This window comes from Mytilus edulis, chromosome 5 (assembly GCF_963676685.1).
Source record: "Mytilus edulis chromosome 5, xbMytEdul2.2, whole genome shotgun sequence".
Classification (NCBI taxonomy): domain Eukaryota; kingdom Metazoa; phylum Mollusca; class Bivalvia; order Mytilida; family Mytilidae; genus Mytilus; species Mytilus edulis.
Window position 1 is genome coordinate 31,508,946 of NC_092348.1, and position 13,152 is coordinate 31,522,097.

Below are 13,152 nucleotides of genomic sequence, written 5' to 3' on the forward strand. Positions count from 1 at the left end.
CATATATATAGTTAGTTTCCTGGGAACTATTTTTTAGTACAATTACATCTTTTTACAAAATAATTCACTATTATATACTCATGATTCCATAATCAAATAATTTGTCTAATTCCCAATTCCAAAGACTAATTTACAATTATTTATAAAAGTTTAATCTAACATCTAATTTTATATTTTAAAAGTATTTTTTGCTGTCTGAACTCATTTATAGATAATCTGACTAAATTTACATGAAAAACTGATTGAAATATGATTGCAATTTAAAGTGTCATGGTTGGAAACATTTTTTTTGTAATAAATCATAGAAGCTGCAATTATGATACATTTGTAATTTTTTTTTTATATATAGCTATTATAAATAAGTCCTATGTATTCAAAAAAAAATGCATATTAATTTCTTTGTTAGGGAAACCTGGTTGCACTAATAACTATTTTAGTGGGTGTATTAAAGTCGAAATGGACCAGCTGCTTTCTTTTTTTTTTACCTAGAAATAATGTTTGACCTATATTATCAAAAAAAATAGAAATACATTTCCAGCTGGCTTTAGGTTTTTTGGTCTTTTGTGTACCTGAAGCAGGTGAAGGAAGTCAATTTTACAGTACTGTGAATTTTTTTGGGTTAATTCATTTATACAGTCTTCACGCTGAATGGCAGCCCAGACTTGTTAAATTACTCTCGGGCCTGCAAAAATCATATCTACAGGCCAACAGAATCTAACTGAAAATTTTCAAAAATTGAGCTCCAGTTCTGTAGATTTAACAGTTCATCGTGAAGACTGTTTGAAGAGATGAATAAATGTCTTGTGATACTTGCAATATGAATTTTGAAACATGGACATATTTTCCTCAAAATTAATATTACTTCCCTTTCAAAAAATAAAAATAAAAATTAGAAAGCTTTAGTGACACATCTTTTTCTTGTCTATCTATCCTATCAATTCATTCATTTGTCTGTCAAAATCACATCCTTTTCTTGTCTATCTATCCTATCTATTCATTCATTTGTCTGTCAAAATCAAAAAGTCTTGTTACCAATTATTAATAATCTTGCTATTTTGGTGAATTTGTAGGGAATTTTTAATAGCTATATATTATATAAAGGTCATATTATAAGGAATAAATGCATATATATTAATGTCTTTGTTAGTGAAAGCATAAGGTTGCACTTATAACTAATTTAGTGGGTGTAATTAGTTCAAATGGACCAGCTGCTTTCTTTTTTTTTTTTACTTTGAAACTCTATGACTTGATGCAAAAAAAAAGTAGTATTACATTTTGATGGCTTAAGGTTTGTTGGCCAATTGTGTACCCAAAGCAATATTTTCTTGTGGCAAGACCTTGGAAAATTACTGTGGAGTCATTATTATTCTTCATGGTTTTCAAGTGTACAGGTGAACCACAAATTTAAATGTTGAAAGAAGTACAAATTTTCTATCAGTTTGTATGCAAAACCACAAAATTATATATCAATTTTCCACAATCCACGAAAATTGGTACCCAAGAAAATAAATGAAAACACTTAACATTCCAACCAAAAAAAAAAATAAAAAAACTAAAAAAATACTAGACAGCATATTATAGCAGCCTTTGCTTGTCTATCTAGTAATTCATTTAGTTTAAACATTTTTATTTATAGTAGATTGGGAAACAATGTATCACAACTTATATTAATCCCTTTCCACATTCATTTGTCTGTCAGAAACAGAAAGTCTCCTTACCAGTTATTTATATTAATTTTGCTCTTTTGGTAAGTTTGTGAGGGACTTAATTTCTACTATAAAATGCAGGACTTAATTTCTACTATAAAATACAGGTTGATGCACTGTTGAATGTTGCAGGGATTAAATACTTTCCTACACTATTTATTGATTTAATCAGTCTAGCTAAGTGTTCAATATATGTAAGAGTTTGAATATACTTTAGTAGCTATTTTAAGATGTCAATGAACTTTCATATAGTTTAGGCCAAACTTTAAAAATATTTTGGTTTGCCCAAACCCTACCAGAAGCCTGAGAAGGTGAAGACAGTCGGTAGGTAGGTAGGCATTTTCTCTTTTTTATTTCAACAAAGAGAAATTTAAGTGTCAGATGTTTAGTCATGACGATCTAATTAAAAAAAACTTCTTCAAATCAAGGCAATAAAAGATTTTGAGTAAGCAGCTATTTTCTGGGTAGGTTGAGAGTTAGGGCAAACATTTATATTCTTTTTATGGCCTTAAATAACAGTTTTTCTTGTATAAGCTTCCGGTACAAAGGTTTGAAAATTTGTAAAAATATATGAAAATTTTAAAGATCTATTTTTTAAGAATGGATATATCTTTTAATAAAAAATCTATTGCGTTTTATTGTAAACTTGTTGATTTTGAAAATATCTGGGCTATTTTTTTTTCTCAAATCATTTGAATGCATAATAATGCACAATGAAAGGTTTTAACTAAATATCTGTCTAGTAATGCATATCACCTTGTCTTTTGACTTATTCTTAGATTTAGGACATTAATCATGATTAACTATATATAGCATTAATCACCTTTCCTTTTCATCTGTGCATCTTTTTTCTCAAGGTTGTTTTGGTCTTGTTGATTTTTTACCATAATAACATGTAATTTTTTTAGTTATAAGATATAGCATTAATCACCTTTCCTTTTCATCTGTGCATCTTTTTTTCTCAAGGTTCAGTTTTGGTCTTGTTGATTTTTTACCATAATAACATGTAATTTTTTTTAGTTATAAGATATAGCATTTTATTAATCACCTTTCCTTTTCATCTGTGCATCTTTTTCTCTCAAGGTTGTTTTGGTCTTGTTGATTTTTACATGTAATTTTTTTAGTTATAATTTATTGCAATGCATTTTATTATGATCTTACATTACAGCTTGGGTTCATGGCTCTTGACTTTTCTATACCTAATGGATCATACCCTGTGAGACACCTTGTGACAATCTATGACAAGATTAATCTGTTGTATTTAGCAGTCTCTTTTCAATGGTTTCTCAAGATGAGGTGACATTTTGTTGCAATCAATTATTTTTTCAATGTCACCAGGTGTCTCTGAATGTGTATGTTTTTTTTCCAAAAAAAAAAAATATTCTGATCCTCAATTTGATGAAGTAAAAAATGTTTTGGTCAAGCACTTAAATGACAAAAAATTTATCTTAATCCATTCCAGATATCCCCCCATACCTTATAGTATTAAATTTGAAAAAAAAAAATTATTTATCAGATTGATATTAAGCTTGGAAAAAAAAAAGTGCTATTGTATTAAAGCTTAAAAAATTCCTGACTCATACAAAAACCATATCCCCCTCTCCCTTGAAGTTAAATGGTTGCTCCCTTATATAGAGTTTATATACAAATTTGTTAGGGGAAAATTAAATATAGCGCTAGGATTAAATTAGCATTTACAATTTCTCGAACTCAGATCAGTCATAACGAATAATGATTTTTTTTTAACCTTTTATCACTATTTTTTCTAGAATTCACAGATTTAGTAATAAATTATATATCGTCATGGATATATATTCACAATATCCTGATATAGATGTTAAAATACATATAAATGGATCCATATTATTAAGGTCAATGTCCTCAATGGCTGAGTGAACTAAATTATGTATGATTGCATCAGGACACCATCTTTAAGCTAAGGAATTCAGCTAATACTAACGGAGACCTACACAGCTGATGAGGAAAATAGTAACAATCAATAGTGAAATATTCTGTGGTGTTGTTATTTACCAGGTCACGGAGATATAGCAATGTAAAAGATGTGGGGAATTTTTCCTTCGCAATCGACATCATATTCCTCTTATATTAGATCTAAGGTAAATAATTTTGTCAACTGTGTCTGGTGGGAAATTATAAGACATACAGAAGGTTATTTACCGTAGTAAAGTTATTTATAGTGTGATATTAAGGTGTTAATTGTATTCTATGGTGTAAATTGAGGTATGTCATTTTTATTAACGCTTGCTAAGATGTTACACATCAGAAGTACTTTTACTCATGCGTTTCTTTTAATTGATGTATATATATATAATGCTAAAAGATAATAATCATAAGAATAATTCATTATCTTGGTGAAGTTAAATGAACTATTAAGATATGATAACCTTGGTAATAATAATAGCATAAAGTAGACTTTGTAATTGGAATGGGTTTATTACTGTATTGTAATAACTTCATATGATTACAAGATGTCAGGCAGTACATTTGTTACAGCATTTGTTACATAAATAGTAAATACATTTGTTACTAAGTAAGATATGAGTACTGCTATTTGTTGTGTATGCATCAGAATTTTGAAGTGAAAAACTTACATATAGTACAGGAGAAAAGATTAGCAAATGCTACTAGCTGAAAATTGGACATGGTCCTAAAACCTAAATTCCCATAGTGCTTACATTAACTCTAATATTGTGGCTGGTTGTGCCCCTTGTCCCCTTGTCAGAAAATGTTTATCTTATTCCCTGCATATAGTATGATGATTTCGGGGTGGGGGTTGACAGATATGTAGGCAGGTAGGGGAAAAGGGTGTACCTGTATTGTGTTAGGTCTGAACCAATACCTTTTGTTTCTGGGGTATAAACTTATAATCCTGGTTTTTTTGATAGGCTTCTACAGAACCATTCGGGCTGAGGTGATGCCACTGCTGGTGGACATTTCATCCCCGATGGTCACTATCAACAGCCCTGTAGTCATGTCAGTTATCAGATCGTTTATGTTGACATGAAATATCATTGACAGTTCATTTTCTGTAAATTTTCAGGTAATTTTAGCATTATTCCAAATTAAGGAACTTAAGCCAGTTTCAGCAAATTTACGTACATGTCCAGAATTATCTTGGGTGATCTTTCAAAGCTAAATGATGCTATATAGATCAACTATAATGTTTCCAGTAATTCATTTCTTCAAAAGTATTTTTACATTTACATGTAGGTGTTAAAATTTATTTCTGTTGTTTTTCCCTCAAAACAATTCATCACTGGTAATTTTTTGCCTACATTTGATTCACCTAAGGAAATAATCCAGGCTTGTGAGTAAATGTTAATAAATATATTGGCTACATGCTTACATGTGTGCTTGTCTGACTGGTTGAAAAGTAAAAATGGTTACATCAAGCAAAAACAAACCAATGTTTAAACTTTAATCATGTTAATTTTGATTAATTTTTTCTTATAACTGTTTTTCATCTAAGATTTATTAAGGAAATGCACTCTTTCATTATTACATAAATCGCACCTACTTTTATGTGCATTCATTTCAGAAAGAAAACAAAAATAGCTCACATGTAATTTGTCATTATTAAGACTACAACTTGTAGACATGAAATCAGAAATGGTCACACATGTAAACATTTTTTTCCAAACTTGACATATTATTTAATCTTGTACATTTGTACATGTTTCTAAAGGCAGGTTTATCATAAAATCAAAATGTGTGCATCAAAAATATTTAATTACAGGTTTTGATGAAATTCCTAATTATCATGCCAACAATATCAAATATATAATTAAATTTTGTAGGAAATGGTAATTAAAACAAAATATCATTAACATGCTTTAAATTTGCAGCAGCACTTTTTGCTTTTTTTTTGTTGCTGAAAATGTCTTTTCTGCAGTCATCAAAAATTCTAGCTTTGTCATGATGAATTATAACTTTTCTTCTTAAATTTCATATTTTTGTAAACATTTGTCAGTTCATTTGATTGTTTTTTGTTATTCTGTTGGATTGCAGTTCTCTTGCAAATATTCCTTGCGCTTTTGTGTACCTTGTAAGTTTTGACAACTCATTTAATGGTGGTTGATTAGAGCATGGTCGTTACCATGGTCACAAAAGTGGGAAACCATAGTTGACCATGCATGGTTATCAATGGTCAGCGATGGTAACCATGGTCAACCATGGTTGCATTTTGACATGGGTAATATGTTCTAGGCCCTGAAATCAAGAACAAATTGTGTTCTAGAACAAATGTTCATGAACTTTCTTAGTTATTCAAGAACAGTTCTTAATGTTCTAGAAAAGTTCTACAAAGTTCAAGAACTAGAAACCTGTTCTAGAACATTTTTGGCAGGGGAGGAGATTGGTCTGTTTGATAGTTATTATTTACTGGTCCAAAAACTTAAAATTTCTCAAAATACATGTAATCATAAAAATATAACTGTAAAAATATCTATATTATTTAATGGACTTAAGTATAAATCTCCTTTTACAAGTCCATTATGCATTTTACTGATTTCAATTATTGGACCTTTCGCAAATTCAGCTTTTGTGCTAAAATGTACTTGATGACTGCTAGTGGATTTGAATTACTATACAAACCCTTGATGACAGTAATGATTCTATTTTTAAAACAAAGAAAACATCTGCTTGAAAAATAAAAAAAATAAAATAAAATGGAAGTGTGCAACATGTGAAGAAAATATAGATGAAAAGTTTTTTTTTATTATATAGGTTTTAAATGTCAATTCTACAACCTACTCTGAGCCCCTGGCATTTAAACTTTACTGCTTTGTTGCCACAAAAGTACTGGCAATAACTGATACATAGATATAGCTTTTTTGTGAGGTATTGGGCATTATATCGGACATCACTTTTTGATACTTAGGCACGTTCATTTTTGTCTGACCATCTTCTAAATAAGTGAAAGTTTCCACTCATCAATACCAGAGATGACTTTAATAATCAGAAAAAAATCTTAAATGTTGTTTTTTTCATGAGGGGGACAAATGTGAAAGATATGAGCTGCGTCGGATAGAAATCGACCTTATGCAAATTAATATCAATACTATTTGCCTCATTTGGGTTGAAATAATTCTCATGTGGAAGTCTCTAACTGTTTGAAAACTGATTTGTTATAAGAGCACTTCAAAATTGACCAATATTCACCTTTTAATTTCTTATTGAAGTGTACCAAAATCATTCAAAGTCGTATAGATGTACATGTTAATGTACACTTGCATAAGGTCGATTTCTATCCGACGCAGCTCGTATGTTATACTTATTATATTTGGTATTGAGAATGAGAGCTTGCTTGCTAAAGGTTCTTTCACATACATTGTTACATGTTATATCATGCTGCATAAAAACTCTGATATAATACAGATATATGTCAAATTTGTATTTGTAAGGAATTATGCAATATCAGAATGTTAACCGGAATCACGGGTATTGGCATTGCACAAGACAAGTCTGATTAACAGATCAAATGCATGGCTATGACAAGATTGTGGTTCTTAAGTTTTACTGAAATGGATGTTATGGTTATTTAACACATACATGTATGGGGTTCACTATGTTTGGCTTTGAATTTTTATTCTAGCTTACTTAAAGCTGCTATCATCAGTTACTCCATAGGATTTATTTGTGTGCTTTATTGTGTGTTTCTCAACAGTTGTTATGTCTGCAACAAATTGTGTGATATTAGATTCAATCCCTCCAGTTTTTAGACAGATATCTACAAATTTTATATGTATATCCTATTTATCAGATCATGAATGTCATGTCAGATGGACATTATAAACAGAGATGTATCAGAGGCTTATTGCTTTGTATCACGGTGCGGAGCTATTAGTTTCAGTAGACATACATGCCATCTTGAAATAATTACTGATCACTGATTGGTTACGTTATGATGCGACTGAGAATCAGCAACAGCCATTGGTTTAAATGAGATAATTAATGAATTACAGACTTTTCTCGTTCAGGATAAGTCATTAAAAGCCGGGAAAATTAACTATGTGTATATCAGTCATTAATTCATGTTTGTTTTATTATACAAATATAGCCTTTGTATGAGGTCGATACAAGGATATGTTGACCTGAAAGAAGTGTATTGACTGAGGATGATCTGGGAATTCTTTTTTCCAATTTCAAGATGTCAGGAGTTAGATTTCTTTAAATTCAGGTCCTCAGGATTTCATGTTTTTAAGCCCTGGATTTCAGGTTCTGAGTGAGTGAGGAACCCCCTCCCCCTGGGATATATATCTCAAGTATTATGTCATGAGTTATGTCAAATGAACAGATCTCTGACTTATGTCATGAGTGTTATAAACAGATCTTTGACTTAATATGTCATGAGTGTTATGTCATATAAACATCTCCAACTTATGTCATGAGTGGTATGTCATATAAACAGATCTCCAACTTATGTCATGAGTGGTATGTCATATAAACAGATCTCCAACTTATGTCATGAGTGTTATGTCATATAAACAGATTTCTGACTTTTGTCATCTGTGTTATGTCATACAAACAGGTCTCTGACTTATGTCATGAGTGTTATGTCATATAAACAGATCTCTGACTTATGTCATGAGTGTTATGTCATATAAACAGATCTCTGACTTTTGTCATGAGTGTTATGTCATATAAACAGATCTCCGACTTATGTCATGAGTGTTATGTCATATAAACAGATCTCCGACTTATGTCATGAGTGTTATGTCATATAAACAGATCTCTGACTTATGTCATGAGTGTTATGTCATATAAACAGATCTCTGACTTATGTCATGAGTGTTATGTCATACAAACAGATCTCTGAGTTATGTCATGAGTGTTATGTCATATAAACAGATCTCTGACTTATGTTATGAATGTTATGTCATATGAACAGATCTCTGACTTATGTCATGAGTGTTGTGTCATATGAACAGATCTCTGACTTATGTCATGAGTGTTATGTCATACAAACAGATCTCTGACTTATGTCATGAGTGTTATGTCATATAAACAGATCTCTAACTTATGTCATGAGTGTTATGTCATATAAACAGATTTCTGACTTATGTCATGAGTGTTATGTCATATAAACAGATCCCTGACTTTTGTCATGAGTGTTATGTCATATAAACAGATCTCTGACTTATGTCATGAGTGTTATGTCATATAAACAGGTCTCTGACTTATTTCATGAGTGTTATGTCATACAAACAGATCTCTGAGTTATGTCATGAGTGTTATGTCATATAAACAGATCTCCGACTTATGTCATGAGTGTTATGTCATATAAACAGATCTCTGACTTATGTCATGAGTGTTATGTCATATAAACAGATCTCTGACTTTTGTCATGAGTGTTATGTCATATAAACAGATTTCTGACTAATGTTATGAGTGGTATGTCATACAAACAGATCTCTGAGTTATGTCATGAGTGTTATGTCATATAAACAGGTCTCTGAGTTATGTCATGAGTGTTATGTCATATAAACAGATCTCTGACTTATGTCATGAGTGTTATGTCATATAAACAGATCTCCAACTTATGTCATGAGTGTTATGTCATATAAACAGATCTCAGACTTATGTCATGAGTGTTATGTCATATAAACAGATCTCCGACTTATGTCATGAGTGTTATGTCATATAAACAGATCTCTGACTTATGTCATGAGTGTTATGTCATATAAACAGATCTCTGACTTTTGTCATGAGTGTTATGTCATATAAACAGATTTCTGACTAATGTTATGAGTGGTATGTCATACAAACAGATCTCTGAGTTATGTCATGAGTGTTATGTCATATAAACAGGTCTCTGAGTTATGTCATGAGTTTTATGTCATATAAACAGATCTCTGACTTATGTCATGAGTGTTATGTCATATAAACAGATCTCCGACTTATGTCATGAGTGTTATGTCATATAAACAGATCTCCGACTTATGTCATGAGTGTTATGTCATATAAACAGATCTCTGACTTATGTCATGAGTGTTATGTCATATAAACAGATCTCTGACTTTTGTCATGAGTGTTATGTCATATAAACAGATTTCTGACTAATGTTATGAGTGGTATGTCATACAAACAGATCTCTGAGTTATGTCATGAGTGTTATGTCATATAAACAGGTCTCTGAGTTATGTCATGAGTGTTATGTCATATAAACAGATCTCTGAGTTATGTCATGAGTGTTATGTCATATAAACAGATCTCTGACTTATGTCATATGTGTTATGTCATATAAATAGATCTCTGACTTATGTCATGAGTGTTATGTCATATGAACAGATCCCTGACTTATGTCATGAATGTTATGTCATATTAACAGGTCTCTGACTTATTTCATGAGTGTTATCAGGCTTTTTTATGAGTACTGTTTCAGAGATCTCAGACTTGAATCTTGAGTGTTGTGTAAGATATAATTAGAGATATCAGGCTTATGTTATCAATATCATGTCAGATTGACAAAACATCACACTTGATTGAACATGAATATTCATAAATCTGATGTTAATTTAAAACAGAATTTAGTTTGATTATAGTCCTCACTTCTACTTTATTATCATAAAAACTGAATTATAACATAAAGAGGGTGTTGTACCATGACTTTTAATTGGTTCAATCACCTTCATTTAAATAGTTACCAATATATTACCAAATCACACATTAGGGTGAAGGCTGGTGAAAAACTGTTAATGAGAACTATTCATAATGTAACAGTAGATACCTCACATATAGGAGGATTATATTACATGTAGTAATTGTTTACCTTCCTTAAAATTTTGATAAATGGCTTTAAAACCTTCATCTTTAACATGTTGAAGGAAATTTGTTGTATTTATAGTTTATGGAGTGAAATTTAATGAGATGAAAGTTACTAGACCATTATGAAAAAAATGAAGGCATGATTATCGATTTCATGGCAGTTAGGCCATGCAAAATTTTTTTATGCTGTCCCCTGAACCCTGCCGTCTCTTATTATCCTCTGAGTCAATATATTTTTTTAAATAGATGAACAAAATAAAACAAGACTCTGAAAGACTGTTATAATTTAAATGATGCTTTCATTGTCTGACAATTTCTTAAAAAAGGTTTCGTGTATGATTTTTATAAGTTAAGATTAGCTTATATCAGATATTTATCAAGATCAATCATTGTCACATAAGTTTTTTTCTAAAATTTCCTGTCAGGGGTTCATGAAGTTTTTTTCTGTACAGCAAAACTCCATGTGCGTTTGTTAAGTTTGTCACGAAAAAAAATACATGTAATTCAAATAATAAGTATTTCCTGTCTAATTGAATTTAAAAAAAATTGTGTTTGGGGAAACATTTTAGCATTTGATGTCACTGGCCTTACTACGATTTGTCACAACTTTGGGATTAGCTATCAAAATTTGAAAGGCCTTGGTGGCATCTGGCTTTATTACCATGTGCAGAATTATTATATGTTAATGGATTTAACATAATTTTCTACTTTTATTATGTAATGGCTTTTTTATTTTAATATAAATCTGAAATTAAAGCTTTTAATTTGATTTTGTGAAATAGTCATTCAAGAACTGTCATTATTCCTTAAGTAAAATTTTCTAGATTGAAATATAGTATTCCCTAAAAATATAGTATATATACCAATACACATAATTAACAGCGCCTGGAGGCTATGAAACATCACCACACGCTGTTAATTATGTGTATTGGTATATATATACTATATGTTTATGCTTTTACATTTCTCTCACTGATACACATACTTAATATGGCTTCTACTAAGGAAATCTCCATTTGGAGCTAATGTGTTTAGAGACTACTTATGTCAGTACACCTTTCCTATATTGCCTACTGAAATATAGTATTCCTTCATTCTAGTAAATTCATTTTTTAATGTTTTAGGTGGGCCTTTTAGACAAACTGGCTACTAAGACCAACATGTAATGTAACTTATATTGAATATATTCATTTGTAAAAGGAATCAGTAAAGTTTATATTGTATTGTACTTACTGAAATTTTGAAATTAGATAATTTCACAGTTTGGGGTTTAAAATGAACTTGATATTGCTACTGAAGAAAAATAAAAGTGGGAATAAAAAAACATTTCAATTTCAAATATTAGAAAAGATAACTCAAGATTAAATATTAATGTATTTAAAACTATAAATCTTAAAGCTTTCAGGAAATATATGCTTTCGTGACACAATTTTAAAGGAGATTTTCTTGATATATATTTAGCCAAAATGGGCTGATTTCAGTATTAATTTGACTATAATAGTAACATTGAACTTATAATTGCAAGATTATTACTGTTTTGTAGAAATGATTCCTTAAATGGATATTCATTAAACACACTGACTGAATATCTTTTGGGTAAGAATAATATGCTCGATCTATATTATTTGACCTGTAAATATTGATGTTGTTGTTTTGAAGGTGAACAAACTATTATCATCCAAATGAAGGAGAACACATTATCATAAGTTTCAGTCAAATGTTTTCAGGTGACCTTTAGACATTTCTCAGGTTAATTTCAGTTTATACTGCCACATGACCATGACGACTGAGGTATGAGAATGTTGATATAACCCTTTTCTGTTGACGATCTAGCTTCCATGATTAAAAGATATAAAGAAGGTTGGGTTGACCTTCTGAAGGTTGACCTTCTGAACAGATGACTTTTAATAATGCTAAAGGTGGAAAATGTACATATTTCCCGACCTACTTTAACCCCCCCCCCCCCTTTTTATACGACCGCAAAATTTGAAAATTTTTTCGTCGTATATTGCTATCACGTTGGCGTCGTCGTCGTCGTCGTCGTCCGGCGTCCGAATACTTTTAGTTTTCGCACTCTAACTTTAGTAAAAGTGAATGGAAATCTATGAAATTTTAACACAAGGTTTATGACCACAAAAGGAAGGTTGGTATTGATTATGGGAGTTTTGGTCCCAACATTTTAGGAATTAGGGGCCAAAAAGGGCCCAAATAAGCATTTTCTTGGTTTTCACACTATAACTTTAGTTTAAGTTAATAGAAATCTATGAAATTTTGACACAAGGTTTATGACCACAAAAGAAAGGTTGGGATTGATTTTGGGAGTTTTGGTTCCAACAGTTTAGGAATTAGGGGCCAAAAAAGGGCCCAAATAAGCATTATTCTAGGTTTTCGCACAATAACTTTAGTTTAAGTAAATAGAAATCAATGAAATTTAAACACAATGTTTATGACCACAAAAGGAAGGTTGGTATTGATTTTGGGAGTTTTGGTCCTAACAGTTTAGGAATAAGGGGCCCAAAGGGTCCAAAATTGAACTTTGTGTGATTTCATCAAAAATTGAATAATTGGGGTTCTTTGATATGCCGAATCTAACTATGTTTGTAGATTCTTAACTTTTGGTCCCGTTTTCAAATTGGTCTACATTAAGGTCCAAAGGGTC

General features: G+C 30.8%; 1 protein-coding gene across 2 annotated transcripts in view; it reads left to right on the forward strand.

The window, feature by feature from the left end:
- LOC139523445 (vitamin D3 receptor B-like) overlaps window positions 1-13,152 on the forward strand; it is a 79,857-nt gene that overhangs the window by 30,343 nt on the left and 36,362 nt on the right. Inside the window, exon 1 of one of the 2 annotated variants that reach the window (XM_071317493.1) lies at window positions 3,590-3,823. The exons of the other annotated variant lie outside the window; for it this stretch is intronic. Coding sequence (XP_071173594.1) covers window positions 3,767-3,823 — 57 coding nt within the window. The 5' untranslated portion in view covers window positions 3,590-3,766. Of the gene's footprint in view, window positions 1-3,589; window positions 3,824-13,152 lie in introns of those variants that run through there. 2 annotated transcript variants of the gene reach the window in all.